This window comes from Manis pentadactyla, chromosome 11, assembly GCF_030020395.1.
Source record: "Manis pentadactyla isolate mManPen7 chromosome 11, mManPen7.hap1, whole genome shotgun sequence".
Taxonomy (NCBI): Eukaryota; Metazoa; Chordata; class Mammalia; order Pholidota; family Manidae; genus Manis; species Manis pentadactyla.
Window position 1 is genome coordinate 113,242,093 of NC_080029.1, and position 23,560 is coordinate 113,265,652.

Below are 23,560 nucleotides of genomic sequence, written 5' to 3' on the forward strand. Positions count from 1 at the left end.
TGGTGTCAGACAAAATAGACTTCAAAACAAAGGAAGTAACAAGAGATAAAGAAGGACATTACATAATAATAAAGGGGTCAGTCCAACAAGAGGATATAACCATTGTAAATATGTATGCACCCAACACAGGAGCACCAGCATATGTGAAACAAATACTAACAGAATTAAAGGAGGAAATAGAATGCAATGTATTCATTCTAGGAGACTTCATCACACCACTCACTCCAAAGGACAGATCCACAAGACAGAAAATAAGTAAGGACACAGAGGCACTGAACAACACACTAGAACACATGGACCTAATAGACATCTATAGAACTCTACATCCAAAAGCAACAGGATACACATTCTTCTCAAGTGCACATGGAACATTCTCCAGAATAGACCACATACTAGGCCACAAAAAGAGCCTCAGTAAATTCCAAAAGATTGAAATCCTACCAACCAACTTTTCAGACCACAAAGGTATAAAACTAGAAATAAATTGTACAAAGAAAGCAAAAAGGCCCACAAACACATGAAGGCTTAACAACATGCTCCTAAATAATCAATGGATGAACGACCAAATTAAAATGGAGATCCAGCAATATATGGAAACAAATGACACCAACAGCATAAAGCCCCAACTTCTGTGGGACGCAGTGAAAGCAGTCTTAAGAGGAAAGTATATAGCAATCCAGGCATATTTAAAGAAGGCAGAACAAACCCAAATAGTCTAATGTCACAATTATCGAAATTGGAAAAAGAAGAACAAATGAGGCCTAAAGTCAGCAGAAGGAGGGACATAATAAAGATCAGAGGAGAAATAAATAAAATTGAGAAGAATAAAACAATAGCAAAAATCAATGAAACCAAGAGCTGGTTCTTTGAGAAAATGAACAAAATAGATAAGCCTCTAGGCCAGACTTATTAAGAGAAAAAGAGAATCAACACACATCAACAGAATCAGAAACGAGAAAGGAAACATCACGACGGGCCCCACAGAAATACAAAGAATTATTAGAGACTACTATGAAAACCTATATGCTAACAAGCTGGAAAACCTAGAAGAAATGGACTACTTCCTAGAAAAATACAACCTTCCAAGACTGACCAAGGAAGAAACACAAAATCTAAACAAACCAATTAACAGCAAAGAAATTGAAGGAGTAGTCAAAAAACTACCCAAGAACAAAACCCCTAGACCAGATGGATTTACCTCGGAATTTTATCAGACACACAGAGAAGATATAATACCCATTCTCCTTAAAGTTTTCCAAAAAATAGAAGAGGAGGGAATACTCCCAAACTCATTCTATGAAGCCAACATCACCCTAATACCAAAACCAGGCAAGGACCCCACCAAAAAAGAGAACTACAGACCAATATCCCTGATGAACATAGATGCAAAAATACTCAACAAAATATTAGCAAACCAAATTCAAAAATACATAAAAGGATCATACACCATGACCAAGTGGGATTCATCCCAGGGATGCACGGATGGTACAACATTTGAAAATCCATCAACATCATCCACCACATCAACAAAAAGAAGGACAAAAACCACATGATCATCTCCATAGATGCTGAAAATAGCATTTGACAAAATTCAACATCCATTCATGATAAAAATTCTCAACAAAATGGGTATAGAGGGTAGTACCTCAACATAATAAAGGCCATATATGATAAACGCAGAGCCAACATCATACTGAACAGTGAGAAGCTGAAAGCTTTTCCTCTGAGATCGGGTACAAGACAGGGATGCCCACTCTCCCCACTGTTATTCAACATAGTACTAGAGGTCCTAGCCAAGGCAATTAGACAAAACAAAGAAATACAAGGAATCCAGATTGGTAAAGAAGAAGTTAAACTGTCACTATTTGCAGATGACATGATATTGTACATAAAAAACCCTAAAACTCCACTCCAAAACTACTAGAACTGATATCAGAAAACAGCAAAGTTGCAGGATACAAAATTAACACACAGAAATCTGTGGCTTTCCTATACACTAACAATGAACTAATAGAAAGAGAAATCAGGAAAACAATTCCATTCACAATAGCATCAAAAAGAATAAAATACCTAGGAATATACCTAACCAAGGAAGTGAAAGACCTATACCCTGAAAACTACAAGACACTCTTAAGAGAAATTAAAGAGGACACTAACAGATGGAAACTCATCCCATGCTCCTGGCCCAGAAGAATTAATATCGTCAAAATGGCCATCCTGCCCAAAGTAATATACAGATTTGATGCAATCCCTATCAAATTACCAACAGCATTCTTCAATGAACTGGAACAAATAGTTCAAAAATTTATATGGAAACACCAAAAACCCCGAATAGCCAAAACAATCCTGAGAAGGAAGAATAAAGTGGGGGGGATCTCGCTCCCCAACTTCAAGCTCTACTACAAAGCCACAGTAATCAAGACAATTTGGTACTGGCACAAGAACAGAAACACAGAGCAGTGGAACAGAATAGAGACTCCAAACATTAACCCAAACATATATGGTCAATTAATATTTGATAAAGGAGCCATGGACATACAATGGGGGAAATGACAGTCTCTTCAACAGATGGTGCTGGCAAAACTGTATAGTTACATGTAAGAAAATGAAACTGGATCACTGTCTAACCCCATACACAAAAGTAAATTCGAAATGGATCAAAGACCTGAATGTAAGTCATGAAACCATAAAACTCTTAGAAAAAAACATAGGCAAAAATCTCTTGTACATAAACATGAGCGACTCTTCATGAACATATCTCCCCGGGCAAGGGAAACAAAAGCAAAAATGGACAAGATGGGACTATATCAAGCTGAAAACCTTCTGTGCAGCAAAGGACACCATCAGTAGAACAAAAAGGTACCCTACAGTATGGGAGAATATATTCATAAATGACAGATCCGATAAAGGGTTGACATCCAAAATATATAAAGAGCTCACACACCTCAACAAACAAAAAGCAAATAATTCAATTAAAAAATGGGCAGAGGAGCTGAACAGACACTTCTCCAAAGAAGAAATTCAGATGGTCAACAGACACATGAAAAGATGCTCCACATCGCTAGTCATCAGAGAAATGCAAATTAAACCCACAATGAGATATCACCTCATACCAGTAAGGATGGCCACCAGCCAAAATACAAACAACAACAAATGTTGGCGAGGTTGTGGAGAAAGGGGAACCCTCCTACACTGCTGGTGGGAATGTAAATTAGTTCAACCATTGTGGAAAGCAGTATGGAGGTTCCTCAGAATGCTCAAAATAGAAATACCATTTGACCCAGGAATTCCACTTCTAGGAATTTACCCAAAGAATGCAGCAGCCCAGTTTGAAAAAGACAGATGCACCCCTATGTTTATCGCTGCACTATTTACAATAGCCAAGATATGGAAGCAACCTAAGTGTCCATCAGTAGATGAATGGATAAAGAAGACGTGGTACCTATACACAATGGAATATTATTCAGCCATAAGAAGAAAACAAATCCTACCATTTGCAACAACATGGATGGAGCTAGAGGGTATTACGCTCAGTGAAATAAGCCAGGGGGAGTAAGACAAGTACCAAATGATTTCACTCATATGTGGAGTATAGGAACAAAGAAAAACTGAAGGAATAAAACAGCAGCAGAATCACAGAACTCAAGAATAGACTAACAGTTACCAAAGGGAAAGGGACTGGGGAGGATGGGTGGGAAGGGAGGGATAAGGGTGGGGGAAAAAGAAAAGGGTCCTTACAATTAGCATGTATAATGTGGGGGGGCATGGGGAGGGCTGTGCAACACAGAGAAGACAAGTAGTGATTCTACAGCATCTTACTATGCTGATGGACAGTGACTGTAATGGGGTTTGTGCGGGGGGACTTGGTGAAGGGGGGAGTCTAGTAACCATAATGTTCTTCATGTAATTGTAGATTAATGATAACAAAATGAATTAAAATAATTTAAAAAATTAAAGTTCTTAAATAAAATTGAAATGTTGAAATGTATCTCTCAAATTTAATACCTGTTTTGTTTGGGAGATCTATGGCAAAATTTCAAATCAGACAAGCTACTGTGGATTGGTTTTGTGTAACTACATGGCTCAACTCACTACCACCAGCCACTGTTTACTGAGCATCTTCCATGCCCGGCAATGTGCTGGGAGCTGGGGTGCAGAGCTGAGTGGCCCGTGGTTCCTGCCCTCTGGAAGCCTGTGGTGTACAGTGGGTGGAGGGGCTTGGACACCAGTAATGTAATATTATGCAGTTGGTGCTATAACTGGTGTGTGCACAAAAGTATGGGATTTATTCTTGGGGAATGTAAAGGGGAAGTTCTGAGCTCACAGAAAAGGCAAGTGGGAAAAGCACATTCCAAGCAAAAAACACAGTCTATGCAATGGCATGGAGGTGTGGAGATATTTCTATTTGGGGAGTGGTGTGTCTGGAACACAGGAAGCAGGGATGAGCTGGAGGGGCAGGAGGGTTGGGAGGGGACTGGTGCAGAGAGGCCTGGCCATTTCAGCTTTCATGGGACTTCCAGTGGATACTCCTGGCCCCAGAGCTCATAGCAAGGGAGCCAGAGCTCGGTCAGGCCTGCGTCACAGCTGAGCTTCTCCCTCTGCCAATCCATCTCCTCTTCACGACCTTCCTTCCTTGGAAACTTCGTAAACATCTCGCATCCAAAGTTTCACCGCAGCAGCTGCTTCCACCTGAGTGCTGGGGTGGAGTGGTGGGGGTGGGGGCCAAGACGGCTGAGCTTCTACCCGGGGAAGCTGAGAAACAGTGATCCTAGGGACGAGGTATGGTGCTGAGGAGAGAAGGGGCGGGTCTGGGCAGCGGGGTCGCAGCTTCGGCTTTTACCAGGTGGAATCTGGAATGCCTGTAGAAGACTGGCTGATAGACAGGCCTAAAGAGGCATTCAAGGCCAGTACTCAAAATCAGCCAGGGAAAGAAATGCCCGTCAGCAGAGGGTAGAGCCAGGGAGTAGTTAAAAGCTGTTCGGGGGTGTGGCTCACACAGGGAGATTTCAAAAAGAAGGCGGAGGGCATCCCAGCTCATTACTGCACCAGGCGAGGCAGAGGCTGCTGAGCACATGCGGCACGGTCCTGGCACACAGGAGCTCTGTGTTGGCTGGGAAGTCCAAAGACACACACAAAATACAGCAACCTCGCGGAAGCCTCAGATACTAAGTTATAAAGGTCCAGCCCTACCTTCATGGCTTACCCAGTGCTTTCACAACACACCCAAGACTGGATCAGGCCGTCCACGCCTGAATGCACCAAGCAATCTTAACAACTTGGGAACGATCAGATGTTAGTGCCTCCTAAGGTGACACAGTGGGGAGCACACAGCTCCATCTAGGAAGCATTCCTGCTGAAAGGATTGAGATCGAACCTGATCAAGCTTCTACGTCTAACAACCAGCTCATGGAAAATACCAGGGACAGAGAAACAAGCTAGAGGACACCACAAGGCTGCAGTCAGCCAAATCCAAGACTGTAGGGAATTTTTTAGGGTGACTGAGACTGTTTCTTCAACAAATAAATGGCAAGAAAAAAATAAAGGGAGGAGGAACTTACAGTTCAAGAGAGATTTAAGGGACATTTCAATCAAATGTAAAGTGTAAACTTTGTATGGAAGCTAACTAGAACTAATCAACTGTAAAAACACATTTGTGAGATCACGAATGGGGATGTGGACTGGATATTAGATGGTAGGAAGGAATTATTGGTGAATTTTTGAATTTTTAAGTGTGATAATGGCATTATGGTTATTTTATCTCTTGAAGGTGAAATGACATAGTATCAGAAATTGCTTTACAATAATCCAGTGATGGGAATATGTGTGGAAGAAGTGAGGGTATAAGACTGTCCATGAGTTGGCAATTTCTGAAGCTGGGTGTTGGGGCCATAGTTCATTATATTATTTTTAGTTAATGTATATTTAAAGCTTTCCACTGAAGGAGAAAAAAAGAAGGCAGGAGAAGTACCTGGCACATAATAACAGCTCAATAACTAAAACAATGAGCAAACTGCACCTCAGATTAAATAACTTACCTAAGGTCACTCGGAGTTGGCAAATGACACCATGATTCACTTCTGATAAAGTTCTATATTGTTAGGCAGCCCAGTTAATCACAAAAGCCACTCACTGAAATTGAGTTTTTATTTCAAATGAGTATAATGGCTAGAAAGACAAGAGCTAACACTGAAATCATTTGCTTGACTGGAAATTAGAAGTAGCTGATTTACAGGCAAGCAAATGGTGGGGTGACAACCTTGGTATAATGGTTATAACCAAGAAAGCATAAAAATAATCAATGTCATTCTAATACACAATTTGATGTGCAGCATTTACAGCAAATAACAGAAAAAAAAGAAAGGAAAAGGGAAAAAAAACCCGCAAAATCCCAAACCTCAGAAATTAACATTCACTTAAGAACACAGTGGTGAAGACTTGGTAGCAAAATTTTCACAATTCTTAAAATGGGAGTCTTCAAAAGTACTTCAAATTCAAAAGCTAAAAAAACCGAAAGGAAACAGTTACACTGGCTTAGAAGAGCTGCCACCTGTCACAACGATGACCTTCAGTCCTACTTCCAAACACAGTGATAGCCGGTGAACCTGACAGAGCGGGCGGAGAGGCTGGCTGGCGGGCACTGACGCCACTGATTGTACAAGAGTGCCCTGGCTGCTCGTCACTAACCGCCAAAGCCACAGCTACTGCTCCTCCTGACTGATGCCGAGGTTGCCCTTCTGCACCTCGAGCTCCTCAGCGCTGACCATCGATGGGTCAATGGCCGCATATTTGGTTCCATGGAATTGCAGGAGATGTATCTGTATAAGTGCAGAATGATTTTAAATGTCACCACAGTACATAAATATTTTATACTTCTAAAAGTCAGAGTAATACATACTAATTGGAGAAAAACTGGGAAACACCAAGAAGTTACAGAAGTATTCTTAAAAACCATGCTTTGGGATCTTTGTTCTTCATTTAGTATGTAACCAGTTTCTTCAAGTTCCTACAAACTCGTCAGAAACATCTTAAATAGGGGCACACTGCTCCGAGGAAGTGTGTACTTTCCCCCTCTGCTGTGGCCAGCCAGGTCTTCCCATCCTCTGCTGTTCCAACACCACGATCAATGTCTCTAGGCATCAAGTTTTTCTATATTTAGGACCCTCTCCTTAGGATCCAATGCCACAAGTGGATGACAGGATCAAAGGATGTGACTGTTTTTTTTAAGATTCCTGACATTTTTTGCCAAACTGCCAAAACAATTATTTTTCACCACTATTCTAATGTACATTCAGGTAAGGATAAAGAGGTGGGGTTTCTTAGCTTTTGTGTGTGTTTTTTTTTAATGCATTAAAAATAGATCAAGAAGTTGCTTCATGGGGCTCAGATTGACCCCATTTAGGTCTGGTGTCCTACTGTGAATGAATTCATTGTGTTCAGGAAGGCAAGGTCACATTGGACCAAATGGCTAACTTCAGTGTGTGGAAGAAGGCCTGCTGTTCTTAGAAAAAGCATGGCGGGCAGAAAGTCACCGTGTGTCTCTACTATACCTGCTTGAATTCTCCTATAAATTATTAATGTAAACCACCTTTATTAAGTCAGTAACTCATACCTACAGAGAATTCTGTAGTTCTCTTACTCTACCATCAAAAAAAAAGGAAGGCTTTATGTTTTGAACCACACACTTTGGGTGCAAAGTGCTGTGGGTTCCAAGCTGAGACTTACCTGTACATAAAGATTCACCTCTGCACTCCTGCAGAGATAGGGGAAATTTCCTCCTGTTTTAAGGTGAGCCCTCCGGGCATTAGGATACAGTTTGTACATTTCTTCTTTAGCTTCAGTTGAAAGGGCACTCTGGTCAAATACCTTAAAAAAAGCGCGACAAGGCTGAAACCTACTGCTATTTTAATATGTTCGTTGCACATTACGGAAAGAGCCACCCCAGGCATTTCTTTCTCATGAAAAGACCCCTGTGCAGCTTGGCCACTCCCTTCTGCTGATCCCTGGTGACTTCTAACTCTGTGATGTTAGTTACAGATTCTGCTGCCAAATGTCTCTTGCATTCTTTAGAGGGAAAAGTTCTACAGTGAATTTCCTTTTCCTCGGACATCACTAACTAAATTAACAGAATATTAATAGTGAGCAATTATTACTGAAAAAGCAATTTATTTCAAAAGAACCATGAAACTCCAAAATAACTTAAATTTTATTCTTAGTTAAAAACAGTTACATATACTCAGTGAAGCACCCCCCCCCAAATTTAGATTATAAAAAGAAGTCCAGATCCTTTCCTGGGGGAGCCACTGTTAGCAGTTTGGGGTGTATGGTTCTAGACATCTTTCGATGTCCACACAAACTTTTGTTTAAACATACATGCAAAAAAGTTTTTCAAAAAGTAATTTAAAAGAAGGAAAAAAAATGCATCTCCAACTTACTAAAGCTTATTGACAGTCTTCAGTGACCATGTACCCAAGTGGTGAGCAAAGCTTTGAAAGAGGGAAAGCAGAGCAAACGCACTGTGAGCACCAATTATTTCACGTAGAACACTGAGAAGCCTGCTCTGTGTCATGGTGAATGTCAGAATGTAGAGTCACAGTGGAGAATGATAAGTTATTGTTTACATGCTGGTAATGGCAGTTTCCTGACAAAAATTAATTCTTAAAGATACCATGTCATTTGAATTTAGGAATAGATCCACTTATGAGGCAAGCTAAAGTAGTTACATGATTTTTTTAAAAGCCACAAAATATAACAACAAAGCAAAACTGAAGGAACAAAACAGCAACAGTCACTAAAGGGAAGGAGTAAGGAGGGTGGGTGGGGAGTGAGGGCGAAGGGCATTGAGGGGCATTATGATTAAGAAACATAATGTAGGGGGGTTATGGGGAAGGCAGTATAGCACAATGAAGACAAGTAGTGACTCTATAGCATCTCACTATGCTGACGGACAGTGACTGCAATGGGGTATGCGGTGGAGACTTGATTATATGGGTGAATGTTGTAACTACAATGATGCTCATGTGAAACCTTCATAAGATTGTATATCAATGATACCTTATTGAAAAAAAAAGCCACAACCACAACAAAATACAACTTCACACCCATTAGGATGGCCATTGTCAAAAAAAATAATAAATGTTGGTGAGGGTGTGGAATGACTGGAACCCTTGTGCATTGCTGGTGGGAAATGTAAAATAGTACCACCACTGTGAGAGACAATAGCATGGCTCCTCAACAAGTTCAACACAGTTACCATATGACTCAGCAATTCTACTTCTAGGCAGATACCCTAAAGAATTCAAAATAAGGACTCAAATAGAGACTTGGACAACCAAAACTCATATAGCATTATTCACAGTTGCCAAAAGATGGAAACAACCCAAATGCTCATCAACAGATGGATGGATAAACAAAATGTTGTATAATATATATATAATGGAATATTATTCAGCCTAAAAAAGAAAGGACATTCTAATACATGCTACAATCTTGAAGATACACAGATAAACCTTGAAGACATTATGCTAAAAGAAAGAAGCCAGAGACAAAAGGACAAATACAGGGCTCCACTTCTATGAGGTATCTAGAGTAGTCAAATACATCCAGGAAGTTCATTGCTAGTTACCAGGGCTGGGAGGAGGGGGAATGGGGAGTTATTGTTTAATGGATACAGAGTTTTAGTGTGGAATGATGAAAAGTCCTGGAAATGGATAATGGTGATTGATGGTTGTACAACACTGCAAGTGTAATTAATGCCACTATACACTTAAAAATGCATAAAATGGTAAATTTTGTTATGTATATTTTACCACTCAAAAATATAAAAAGCAAGCTTTTGTGTTAATTAGACTTTATGGAATTCTTGGTTCTCTGCCCTCATGAAACACCTTCTCTGTGCTGCCCCGATGTGTGGCAGCTAAAGTGCAGTATCTGTTGATGAGAATAGCAAAAATACACAGAAATGGCTAAGGACCACCATATCTGTTGAAATTGATTCCTATTTCAATGGTGTTAATCCTACCAGGGAAAATATAGGATAAACAATAAACAGATTGTTTGGAATTAAGAAAACTGGGAGTGTAAAAAAAAAAATCCAAGGCAGCATTTGCAGAGGCACATTGAAAAATTATAAAATAATTATGAGGAAGGTCTTGACATGCACATTTAAAAAGGAAAGCATCCATTCTACTTAAAGGGAAGCTTACATCCATAATGGTTACAGGGATGTCCCGAATTTTATGAGGTTCCACATAAGAATTTTGACAATTCAGGGTAAGTCTTGAAGCCAGTTCACTCTGACCCAAACTCTCCAGCTGCAGGAAGAAATAAGTGGAGTTTTGGATTAACTTTTTTCACATTTACATTAAATCCACAGATAATAATTGTGTTTTAAAGGTGGTATTATGTGTGGTGGGGCCAGGAGGGTCACTGAGGAAACACAACATATTTGAGACCATGAACTGGGCCTCTCAGTGGTGGCATTTTTCTACCCTGGGAGCCTGGCATTCCATGGCCCTCAACCTGACCTGCTCACAGGTGCCTGTGCACAGCGAGCCGATTCCTGCTGCTCAGCAATGACAGGTGAACCTCAGAGTTGTAAGACACCTCAGAAAAATCATCTAGTCCCATAGTTTCCTAATATGTCTACAGACCTGCTGCATCAGATTCACCTCAGGGAGAAGGAACAGGGGGAGTAGAGTAAAATTACAGATTCCCAGACCCCACATCCAGGGATTCCAGGTAGATGGTCTGGCATGAGGCCTTGGAATCTGTGTTTTTAAAAGCTCCTCCAAATGATTCTGATGAATTACTTACCAGCAGTAATACCTGTTTAGATGTATTTAAAGTTAATACGGAAGACTGCTTAACTAACACCTCTACTACATACTCAATGAGACAGATATATCTTCAGGAACTGAATGGGCATGAAAATTCCTAGTACAAGGTGTCCTCACCCCAATGCCATGATCCTTACCCTGTCCACCATGAAATCGATGGCATCAGCCATCATAGGGTCCACTGGGCCAGATGAAAAGTTTCCAAGAACTATTTTTTTGAGCATAAATGATGGCATCAGCCAAAAGCTGTAAAACAAAGACCTGATAATTTAAATTTCCAAGACTACAAAGAAATGGCAAATAGTCATTCAACAGTGAAGTTCTGTATTAGCTAGGTCCTTGGGATCTAGAGATGAAAAGACCTAGTCTCTTCTTTCAAAGGGCTAGTTTTGAAGCATCTTATTTTCATGTATACTTTCCCAAGCTCCCAAGAGTTATGGTTTAATATGATTAAATTCTTACTTGAGGATCTGGAATAATTATAAGCAATATTTCAAAATACCTTTGTCAAGGTGGACATTCTGAGGTAGATGATTCCAAGGTAGATGATTCCAAGATTTTTTTTTTCCAAATTGGCCTTACTCCAATGGCCAAACTACTTCCTTCAAAAACTGAAAACTTAAGATTTACATCACCTTTCGATCAATTGATATTTCAAAATAGTAAAATGAAAGAGTTATCATACATCCCAAAGTTTGCTAGTAGATTCTATTGGGCTAATTCAAAGCAATTCAATCTTTATGCATTTCTATAGGTGATTTTTAGTTGATTAAAATGTTGAGAGCCATTTATACAGGGTGAACACTCATTTCTCTAAACCCATGCTGAAACGACTTATAAAGGATGTAGATCACCTCCTGATGCATATTCTCAATGGAACTGCTTGTTGCAAGTTGAGCTTCCCTTGCGAGGCCCAGTCAGTCGTCTGTCAGTCACCTTTCTCCACCCCGCCCCCTATAACTTTTTATCTTCTAAAGGTGATGATATCTATGTTCACCCTGTGAACGGTGGACCCCGTTGGCCTTGCTTGCGCCTGTAGCCCCAATGTGTGGTACATCGCAAGCACTGAGATATTTGATAAAACGTAGTGGATATGCGAAAACACAAACAAACTGGGGCAGCCTTGGCCCCTAACAACTAGAACATTAAAAATCATAAAAAATAATCAATGAGTTTTACTGCATCATCTGGACATGAAATATTGGTAGTTAATGTACACAAAAACTGCTGTGTGAATGCTGAGTAAACTACTGAGGCAATATCAAGAAAAGTTTTAAAAAATGATAGTACAATTTTAAGTAGATGTGAAATTAAGGAAAACAATGTTTATCTATTGTATTATGTGAAAATCAAACTGATGATACAGGTATGCCTAGCCACTGGGCCTTTTTTTTAGAGTAGAGCCTACCCTTGCCAGCGCTGAAAGAAACCACTTTAAGTTAGTTTTATAAGATACCATCAGATACCTATCAAACTAATCAAAATGATGTAATCAATGAAAGGATGGCTCAGAGGAAGGAAATATCCCATTGGTTGCCCCACAAAGCATTCTGCTGTCTCCATCTTTCTGAAAAGCAAATGAACATTAATGTGTCATAAAGTGTAGAGCACCTGTGACCGACTAAATGCTCTTGTTTTCTCTATTTCGGGGAACACATCTCAAAGAAACAACATAGAAAGGGATGGAAAAAGTAGTTTGTAAAAAGATTAATAGCAGAACGTGATGAAAAACTGGGAGCTGCCAAACGCCTACAGAACCTGTGCCAGTCAGTACCCAGCACTGTTCACACAGGCAGAACACACTGTTAGTTACATGGGCACTGAGAGGAACTATCAGAACCTATCAGTGTGTATTAAAGCTCAACAACAGTTTAGAGTAATAGAAATAGCTGAGTTCAGAGTTCACTCGGTTCTTTTCTTTTGCAAAGTTGATTGTTTCTAATTTTAAAAGCTAGGGCGGTTTCAAAGACAGAAGAAGATATGACACCCCTGCCTCCCACAGGGCACCACAAAACCCAAATGCCAACCTTTTCAAAATTCCACTGAATGAAAATAGTAAGAATTTGCCTGACTATTTATGGTCTTACCTGTTGGCAGTCCAAGTTTGATTAAAGATTGAAGTGTCACTGAAGGAATTGCAGAGGATGAGGGAATGGACTCTGGGAGATTTGTGAGTATATTCAGCAAATTTCTGGGCCAAAAAGCCTCCCAAAGAAGCCCCAAAAAGATGAACCTAATTGTAAATAAACACAAGGAGGACTCTGAGACAATGATCAATCCTGAACATAAGTTTCCAAAGTTACTGTTAAGTATCACCAATCACCGAATATAATGTCATCACTAGTCATCAGACTGCAATATCTACAGCAGTTAGAAATTTAGGAAACACTGTATTTAAATGCAATTTCTATGTTCCATCTAGAAAAAAATACAACTGCGCATACAAATTATACAAGTCAAAAGAATATTATTCACAGATTGCACTACAAAATAAAACCACTCAGTAGTAGTTTAAGAAAACTATGATTCAGTAATTCCACTCCAAGGCACATATCCAAGGGAACTGAAAACATGTCCACCCAAAAACTTATACATGAATGTTTACAGCACAAAATATTCCTAATAGCCAAACAATGGTGACATTTCAAAGGTGATGAAGGGATAAATAAAATGTCATATTTCCATATAATGTGATGTTATCTGACAGTACAAAGGAATGAAGTACTGATAGATGCTTACAACATGGATGAACCTTGAAAATGTTACACTAAGTTAAAGAAGTTTGTTAGAAAAGACCACATAGTGTATGATTCCATTTATATAAAATATCCAGAATAGGTAAATCCATAGAGGCAGGAAGTAGATGGGCTGGCAAGGCTGGGAGGAAGGGAGGAGTGACTGCTGATTGAGTATGGGGTTTCTTTTTGGGGTGACAAAAATGTTCTAAAATTGACTGTGATGATGGTTGCACATATCTGTGAATATATTAAAAACCACTGGATTATATACGTTAAGAGAGTGAACTGTGTTTTATGTGTGTCATATCTCAAAGAAGCTGTTATTAAAAACTAAAGAACACCAGGCTTTACAATGTGAATGTTGCATTAAAATCACACATAAGTAGTTTCAGGGTACTCACTTTATCCAGTTGTAAATGGTCTAAAAGTTTTCTGAATCCATCACAGAATTCAAGATGATCCCAATAAACTGGATACTGCAACTGAAGTAATAATAATTTTTAAGTTTATTTAAAAAATGAAAGTAAAGGTAAAATTCAACTCATACATATATGAAAAACTTAGGCCTCTCAGAGAAGCCCACATTTCTCATTTTTTCAAGCTCTGCTCCTTATTCAAAATACATGAAAATAAGCTCCCAACTTCTCCTAAACTTTGATTCACATTTTACTTAACAGACCAGTTTAAAAAAATAAAAAATAGGCACACTGTAGTGATATACATGAATAACAATTTCAATTCACATCAATTTTATTTCCAAATAGCTGAGAGACTCTGGCTCAAGTGTGAATAGCACAAAACCTATCCATGTAAGTAAATACTGGTTTCCTTTAAATCGATTTTCATTCTGAATTACGGCTCAGGAAAACTAGAAATAAAATCTGTTCTAGGGAGAGTTGCCTCTCTTTCTTAGTAGCACTTCTTTAAGGGAGTAGTCAATAAAAGTTCTTCTTTTTATTAGTCATGCTGATTTCTTCTTGTACTTTCATTTGTAACCAAAAATATGATGTTTGACTCTAAGTATCTTCTCTATTAATGCCGACAATGAGCCGGAAAAAGAAATATAAGTCACTAGCTCCATTCTAGGGGACTCAGGCTTGTCATCTAAGAATTCCCCTCTTCAATAATATGTAAAACTCATCTGACAGGCTTGTTGTCTTAAGCACTTAGATTCATTTTGTCATTGACACATAACTGGAATAGATAATGCCATGTAAATTATGGGATAATTTTAGATTAGATGGAATATGTTACCTTTACTATTAAAATTCCATTTGTGGATAAGATTCTACTTTCTAAGACAAGATGGACAACAGACCCTCCAGAGCAGAAAATTTGAGAATTTGAGGCAGATGATAGCCAAAAAAAAGGAGATGATATTTGTATGATGCTTTTAATTTAAAAATATCTGTGCCCTAGACAGGGGATAAAATTGTATACAACTTCGGATACACACCCACACACAACTGAATACAAGTAAAACTGGGAAATCTGAATGAGGTCCATGGATTATATTAATATCAACTTCTTGGTTGTGATATCCTACTGTAGGTTTGCAAAATGTTACCATTAGGAGAAACTGGGCAAAGTACAAAAGGGATCTCTCTGTATTATTTTTTACAACTACATGTAAATCTATAATTTATCTCAGTATAAATTTAAGTGAAAAAAGGATCCATGCATTTTAACTGTTGATACTAACAAGTATCTAATAAGTTTTAAAACCTCATGAGGTTGGGTATTATGATCAAATCTTAAGGATCAAGTAACTTTGAAGACCCTGTTGGCCTTTTCTTGATTCATTATCTAGCTAATCCAAGAGGGAAGCCCACATCAAGAAGCTTGAAGGCAAGAAGAAATATCCATCTGGAAGGGAAGGCTCTTGTGACCTGCCAATTTAAAGCAATAAATACAATATCAGCTTTCTACAGTGCCCTGAAGTGGGACAGACGCCAGGGGGCTAGTCAGTTTCCCTCTCCCTGGCTGATCAGTGGTGGCCACCAGGAAAGGTACTGGCATGTCTCAGGATGCAGGAGGCTGGAGGGAGGGCAGTTACCACCCTGCTCTCCTGGAATGCTGTCTAGTAAGGGGGATTGTGAAAACTTAGAACAAGGGAGGATTATGTTTCAGTGACTCAGCCATGTCACATGAGGCATGTTAAAGAATCTGGAGAAATTCAGCCAGAGAAGAAACCATCTGGGAGGGAAGCAGTAGGCGGTGCTGATAATAACTAGTTCTCTCAAGAAAGGGACGGGCTGTCAGGAGGAAGAGGAACTGGATTTGTTTTGTGTGGCCCCATTTGGTAAAAACCCCAGTAGAATTTTCAGTTACCTTCCAAGAGAAGAGATTTGGCCCACATTTTCTCTCCTTCAGACAGTAAATAAAATATGTAATAACAGCAGTCGTCTCACAGAGAGTACCATTTACATGTTAAATATTCCAGGGCCCAGAAACAACTGCCAACTCCAAAGCCAAAGGGTCTCTCCTTCCTGGGAAGTCAGGAGACCAAGCCTGTCCTTACACGGTTGAGACATGCCAAAAAATCACTCAGAAGTCACAGTGCCTCCCCCACCTACACCTCAGAGAGAACACGATTAAAAAACGATCAGTGGGAAACTAGATTTAGGCCAAATTCAGGGATAAAATAACAAAAGCTTCTTAACCAAATGCCAAAGGCATGAGCTAGTTAATGAACTTCACCTCAACCGTCAAAGACTTACGTTAGAGCAAGCTGAGTCACCTGGATGCTAGCAGATCCCTGTGTTGACCCCTATTCCATGCTCAGCACCCCTGAGGCAGTGGTCTAGCAAACGAGGAGTGGGAACAGAGCCAGAAGACCCAGCTTGGTTCTCCCTCCCCCACCCCCTGGCTGTGTGACCTGTGGTGACCACTAAAATGGCCTGGACCTCATCTATAAGCCAGGCCAGTGCTGCCTACCATTCAGACGTACAGGAATGCTGTAAAAACTGGGTGCAGAGAAAGCTTCCAGAAGGTTTGTCCCCTCCGTGTCTCTGCATATTTTCTTTCCAAAAGGCTTCATTTCACATTTTTAAAAAGGAAAAGAGTATCTTACCTCAATAAAAAACACGTGCATTACTATATTAACCAGAAACAGAAGCACACACAAAAACACAGAATTTGGACCTGAACTGTAACACTGGATCAGTAATACTTACAGCTATCACCCGGTAACCCCAGCCGGTCAAAGCCAAAATCTGCCGGAAAAATACATCTGCGGTTCCGCTGACAGGGGGGAGAAATATGAGAGGACACCTGATAGTTCGGGGGCCTGCATCATAGAGTGACCATATCTTACTATCATCATCGTCCACAATAATCTGGAAGGGAAGTTTTAAGAAAAAATGGAAAACCTTACGGATTTGGTTTTATACTGTTACGTACAATAGAATTTCACTGACAATTTTAACACCACTTGTCTTGGTTGTTGCAAGGTAACCTGGGGATCACACCAGACTAGCACCGGTAACACACTGCTCTGGTCTCCTTTCCCTCCTTCAGAGCTAACATTCCAGACTAGATAATTTCCAAATTCCAGACTAGACTCTTCCAAAGAGCTGCTTTTTCTATCAGTTTTTAATTTTCCTTCCCATCCATGATTGTATGAAGTCTGTTTTGTTCACCTGGAAAGAAGAGACTCCAGGCTCTAGGGAGAAACTAGGTAGAACTGGGACCACTCAGGAAATGCTTCAGGAACCTGATCTAGACTGAGTCTCTGAGGGCAATGAGGTTTAAGTGTCACTGTCCTGGGAGAATCTTTCAAACCATTCAGTCAGGTGTGGGGAGTGGACTCAGGAAAAAACTGGCTTTTTTGAGGAAGAGGGGGTGGGGGGAAGGAAGGTTATCAGAAATCCTCCTGATTTATTACTTATTGACCCCACAAGGGGAAAAGATGAGCATTATGAGTTCAGTCGAGTGCCCAGCAGAGTTTGGCAAATATTGAGCATTCAAGTGTTAGCTATTAGCATTATTCACTGCATGACAGTTTAATTTTTGTTTTCATTTGCTGACTTTTTGCTGGAATTTGGAAAAGCACATTAACTGCTTGAAATTTGCCAACGCCAATCAATATTTATCCTGGTTTTACATGAAAAAGTTTCAAACCCTCCACGTTTTATTCTCTGAAAGCTCCTAGCGGGCAGTGCCGTCGGCCCCATGGTGTCGCTGTGGGTGACAGCACGCTAACCAGGGTCAGTGGTGTCACTGGGAACCGAGTCCAGAAGGCCCTCACAGTATCCTTTAAGACTTCCCCAGGTCACAGATGGTGCCAATAATGTCTCACGCTCATGTTTTTGCTCTTTGCATATTGCCATTTTGGCTTTTTCATGTTTCTTCTTGCTATGATTGTGGTAAAAACCTCTTAATGGCCTTTGACAGTGCACATAGTAAATCCCAATATTGCAGTAATAAAATTCATGAGATAAGATCTCTATGAGATTCAGATCTCTAAATTATTCTAGGAAACTATTTCGATAATCCAATTTGGAAGAAAATTAACAAAAATAGAATGTTCTCCTCCTCCCCAGTTTTACTGATATAATTGACATAGTGTATATTCAAAATGTAAGCCATAATTACTTAAATGTTATTTATCACTTCAACTTTCTCAGAGTTCTTTTAATGGCAATTTTGTCAGAATTCTTTTAGAAGATAGGATATCTGTTTAACAACTTAAAATCTAGCACCATGAAGTTTCAAGCAAACTTGTCATGACTTGTGGACCAAACAGATCCAACAACTGGGAAAAATTACATCAAGGAAACTACTTCTTGTAACTATTTTTAAGACTATTTAGGTAAGTTTGGGTTGTTTTGGATCTGGTGATCAGCTTGCTGAAGGAGTGAGTCCATCACGATGAACTCATGTGATTTACTTGAGGGGACAGGACAAGGTAGAGGGACTCCAGGAGCCAATTCTCATTCAGGGGCAGTGGTTTCCCAGGTACTAAGAAGCAAGTGGGGGTTCCCTTCGGTATGCAGCCAAATACTTCTGGCTTTGAAGCCAGACAAATTTGATGTTATTCCAGACTCTACCAGGCTGCGGGTGACCTTTAATATGTTAACCTCTCTGGATCTCAGTTTTCTCATTGGCAAAATGGGCACATCATACCCACTTTTTTGCACTGTTGGGAGAATTAAATAAGATATCTGGAGACTTCCTGCAACAGTTCCAGTTATATAGCAGGTATTCTGATGATACCTGGAGAATTGTATCACAAATTTCTAGATGGAGAAAAATTTTGTTAGTAATTCAACCCTTCACAATATTCCATAGCTGTCTACCCTGACAAAATGATCATAACAGAGACACAGATAATCTTCAGATCATTGTACTCTAATAATTCTGTGAAGGGGATCAGCAAAGATTTTATTCTGTGATTTGAAGAGCCTAGTGTGATCTGGGCCTAGTGTGATCCCCAAACATTTTGATTAATTTGGGACTCAGAGTTAATAGTCAGGTTTCAATGTCAGTGTTTAGGGTTTTGGGACATCTTAGGCAAATAAGGTTTCCAGAAGACAACTATCAATGCAAACAGGATCTATAATGTGAACAACTGTAAATCTTAAATCTGAGAAACAGGAAAATGCTTTATAACAGAATCTGACTGTACTTTATAGTTGCTTGACTACAAGCTTTTCACTGAACTCTACAGAGGAGTACATATGTTCCTGCCTGCTTGAATAGGTAAAAGAATTATAAAATAATGAGGATAGTTACACCTACATTTACTCTTGTACCAGTGTCAAAAGTTGATTATACTTGACACAGAAGGGATACATTTTTTGCTCTGCAACCCAGGGTCATGACATTTGGCAATAACCCTTACTCTCAAACACTCCTAAGGCATAACATGTAAATCACACACAGTAACAACACAAGATTTGGCAAATAAGAGGTATAGTAAAACAATACATACCTTTTTAAGGGGAACTGTACTTCTAAACCAGTTATAATCGGGAGAGACTTTAATCTCTCCCATGATTAGCTGAAATGGAGGTTAACCCTGAAATAAAAGCATGCGATGTTTCACGTCAAGAATTCATGTTTACATCAGAACTAAATGTAAAGTCTAGTCAAGCTATGCCAACAATACTTTAAAGGGTAAAACCAAGGAAATGGGCTATTTTACCTTGTCCATATATACTTAAACTAAATTTGGTGAAATCCTGTAATTGTAGAGCAGGAAGGGGCCCCAAGAGATAATTATACTACCCTTACTTCCTCCAGCAGAGGAATGAGGTCTCGAAAATTTAAATGACTTACTGGAGATCCTTTGGCTACTGAAGAGCTAGGACCAAATGCAGGACAGTCTTTGCTGACACCAGACTGCCTGTTCTATCTAGATGATCGCAGACCACAGTACCATCACTTACAATACTGTAAGAATCCATTTTAATAAAGATGTTCCTTTCTGATAGTATAGGGAACAGCCCACACTAGAGAAAGGAGTTAATGTAAGCCTGTTTTCTAATCAATTCACAAAATGTCATAAATCTAACCCTAGTGGAACATAACTTCAGAACCTCACATGTAATTCTTAATGCAAAATACAGGGGAAACTTGCTCTTCATATTGCTGCAATTAAAAGTGATATAACCTCTTCTGAAAGATCTACAAAGAGATACCCGAATACTTGAAGGCACTCTAATTAGCAACAAAAGAAAACGTGCCTGTAGAAAAAATGTGTGGTCTTCTTGTAAGATTAGTGATTTCCAGCTTGTAGGGCTCTGTGACCTTGGAAAAGTCATTGACCCTCTTTAGAGGGCTTGTTTTCTCATCTATTACTGTTTCACCACTGTATCTCCAAAGCCAAGAAACTGCTTGGCACATAGCAGGCATTATCTGTTGACTAAATGAATGACTATGTCCTAAGGAAACTGAGCTAGGCAATACAAGCATCCCTTCCAACCTGGGCATCTATGAGCTTTCTATCTACTGTCCAGGATTCTTCAATTTAAAGATTTCCCTCTTTGCTCAGGCATTTGTGTTGTATCATAAGAGGAACCTGAAATGACAGTTTTCTCCTGCAGATTCTTACTTCTTGCTAAATGAGGAACTTCCATCATTGGTTTGGAAGGATTCAAATACTTGCTTTGCATCCTGTCCTCCCAGCTCAGGGCAAGTCTGGATTTCCTAGCAAGGCTAAGATGAGTCTGAGATCTTAGAACTTAATTCCTGGGTTGACTCTGAACTGTCATTTTAGAGGGGCTTCTTTGGACTGGCCAGGACCAGAGGATTCTAAACCCAAGGGAACTCTTCCTTCTCAGCCCCCCACATCTGCTCCCTTAGGAACACAGGGCATGCAGAAGTCTCAACTGTTACCTCTAAACTTGGGGGGTTACTAAAATTAAACCCAAGGAGGTGGTAAATGTAGAAAGCCAATGTTAAACTTGGTTTATAACCTTGACCTCACCTTGGTTATAACCTTTCTTCTTTTAAAGCTAGAAAAGTTTGTTAAAATCGTAAGTTGCTCTAAAGTATCAAGAAACTCATCAGCCATTCTTCAGTTTGATAGGCTGAAAATGAGTGTGCACAGATGTAGTTATTATTAATACAGAAATAAAGAAAATCATTCTTTGCATTTTCATTTTCTCTTAACAAATACTAACATGTTAAAAAAAAAACTAAGTCATTTGAACTAGTACAGCCTTTCTCTAAACTGGCTGTTACTTTTCACTGAAAGCAACTAACCCATATAATAAATTCTGGAATATTTTCTACTTGGACAGACTTGAAATATTCCCATATCATCTAAGTACTGCCTGATGAGCCCTTTTCTAGTACTGCATTACTATAAACAATTATTCCACAGGAGGAAGTATCAAAAACATATTTAGCAAATAAAAATCACTTAACAGATTTGTAAAACACCCTAGCTAATTAAAGCCAGAAAGTTAGCTTCCAGATTTGCCAAACTTGGGATAAAATTAATTATTCATAGTTTTGGAATGTACAAACCAAACTACCATACATATTCCCATCATACACAGGCACACACATTCCCTGTCATCCACTTTTCCCATAGCAATAGGCAGAAAGATGTTCCTTACCACAGTCCTCAGTATTATTCACAACCACCTCAGTATTGTAACATTTTATAACTAATCTTGCTGGATGGGAAGATTGCACCCAACTGTGACCAAATTTTGGTAGAGGCAAGTGATTTTAACACTTGTGCTAGTCTGGCAGTACATGAAGGGTAAGATAGATACCAAATGTTGCATCTGACCATCTGATGTCTAACTGAAAAAGCTCACTGCTGCAAAGGGAAAGCAGCTGGGAGTGGTATGAAAAGGAAGTTTGTTCTAGCTCCCTTCCATCCACTATCAGCATATACTTTCACAAGTAACAAGAGGAACATTCTGCATATGGCAAAAGAGGTTAACTGAGATTGTGACCAAACTGCTCGGTATTCAAGAAGAAGGAATGTAGACCATGAGCTCAACACTGATTTGATCTCTCACAATTCAATTCTTCACAAAACCAAAAGCACCTGTTCATGCTGGTGGAAAAAGAGCCGCAGAGATTAGCCTTAATCTTGCCTAAGGAAACTCCCCTCAGAGACTTTGGACATCCAGTCTTCTCTGGCCCTTGTGCTGCTTGACAGTGAAACTGCCAGTTGTGGGAGTGCACCAAGGACTACCTGTACTTATCCCTTGGGGTTCAGCAGACCCTGCCAGTTTACAGTCAAAGTAAACTGACTTGCCAGCTTAACTAGTCAGAGGTTTTCTGATCCTTTATCACAATCTGAAGTTTATCTACATATGGACAATGTGATTATCATCAATACCAGCGACAACAAAACATTAGAACCTGAGAATCTCTAAGTCATGCAATTGCCTTTTCAGTGCAAGCCACCATACCTCACCACACCAGTCCATAGCTATCCTTTTCGTAGATCTCTTCAGGGGAAGATTTATTCCTCTTTCCTTCAGGTACTTATTCCATTATCTTCTAAACCTCATGGGAGGAAAAGCTGCCTACTTGACCTTTGTTCCCTGACACCTCATCTTGTGCTGTCTCGGTATAACAGCTTTTGGAAATTTGCATTCAGGTAGTAAGTAACTCCTCAGTCTCTCAAATCTTTCTCCCAGTGGGCCTGGAACATTGCAGGCGGAGACAAAGCAGCAGGATAAATGCAGAACTTCTAACTCCCCAGGAAAACCAGAAGAGGAAAGGTGAGAGTCTAGCTCCTCTACCCTCCTCACCCCCATTCCCAAGCCTCGCAACCTGGCCCCTGCTCAGCAATGGCAAAGGCATTTGTCACTTTCAGGCCGAGATGCGGTCTCCAAAATAACCAGCCTCTGCTCAGAGTTCTTAAAAGTTTACTGAAAAACATGTTCCTGGGACGCAGCAGTGTAGCTCCGGGATGGGATTACAGGAGTATGCCTTCATCCAGCGGCCCCCACCCCGACCCCAGATGACTCACACAAATACCCACTTCTCCCAGTCCCGCCGGTGACAGCCACACAAAGGTGGCACAGGCACACCGACACCTATGAACCCAGACTCGACCTCAGAGACAGACACCCGCACACACAGAGGGGCATGCAATCACGTGCACAGTCACATGGACAGGGCCACACTCATGTAAAGTCACGACAGAGGCAGCCACGCACACTACATACACACTCACCTGGAACCCCCACACACATCACACACCCACACCTGCGCTTCCCAGGGCCTCGTCCACCCCTCACCTGCCGTGGCCGCCCCCACGTCCCTTTCCCTCCTCCCCAAGGCGGCTCTTCCTCCCTCCACCACCAGCGCGGGCCAGGGAGGCGGCGGGGCCCGGGACGCGGCCGGCGGCCGCAGCGCTCAGTATCCGCAGGCGCAGCCGGCAGTGGGGGCTCTCTGGAGGGCCGGCCTCCGCGGGGCGGGGCACGCAGCCGAGCGAGTCCGGGCAATCGTACTGCCTCCTCCCGACTGTCCGCGCAGCCGGCGGGCGCCTCGCGCTTCCGGGTTCGG

General features: G+C 40.4%; 2 protein-coding genes across 5 annotated transcripts in view; one reads left to right on the forward strand and one right to left on the reverse strand.

The window, feature by feature from the left end:
* ANKDD1A (ankyrin repeat and death domain containing 1A) overlaps positions 1–4,766 on the forward strand; it is a 35,722-nt gene extending 30,956 nt beyond the window's left edge. Inside the window, 1 exon segment of the mRNA XM_057489055.1 lies at positions 4,540–4,766. Within this exon segment, the coding sequence (XP_057345038.1) occupies positions 4,540–4,766 (227 nt within the window).
* A 1,364-nt stretch (positions 4,767–6,130) lies between these two features.
* Positions 6,131–23,560, reverse strand: SPG21 (SPG21 abhydrolase domain containing, maspardin). 4 transcript variants are annotated; one of them, XM_057488894.1, is made up of 10 exons: positions 23,293–23,559; positions 22,456–22,691; positions 19,509–19,595; positions 16,750–16,911; positions 13,975–14,055; positions 12,923–13,068; positions 10,973–11,081; positions 10,203–10,310; positions 7,723–7,863; positions 6,131–6,815 (listed from the first exon to the last, which is right to left on the reverse strand). In XM_057488894.1, exons 3-10 carry the CDS (start codon positions 19,569–19,571, stop codon positions 6,699–6,701), a joined length of 927 nt encoding a protein of 308 aa, XP_057344877.1. In that variant the 5' UTR covers positions 19,572–19,595; positions 22,456–22,691; positions 23,293–23,559; the 3' UTR covers positions 6,131–6,698. The 4 variants fall into 4 exon arrangements, with proteins under 4 accessions (XP_057344877.1, XP_057344879.1, XP_036788214.1 ...); XM_057488896.1 differs by lacking the exon at positions 16,750–16,911 and having other exon boundaries at positions 23,293–23,560; XM_036932319.2 differs by lacking the exon at positions 22,456–22,691 and having other exon boundaries at positions 23,293–23,558.

Excerpts from the sequence above, each read along its gene's own strand:
- SPG21 (XM_057488894.1), bottom strand. The coding sequence starts at position 19,571 with ATGGGAGAGATTAAAGTCTCTCCCGATTATAACTGGTTTAGAAGTACA. Across the intron at positions 16,912-19,508 it reads GTACAGTTCCCCTTAAAAAG|ATTATTGTGGACGATGATGA; the intron begins GTATGTATTGTT and ends CTTCCCTTCCAG. Across the intron at positions 13,069-13,974 it reads ACCATTTACAACTGGATAAA|GTTCATCTTTTTGGGGCTTC; the intron begins GTGAGTACCCTG and ends ATTTACAATTAG.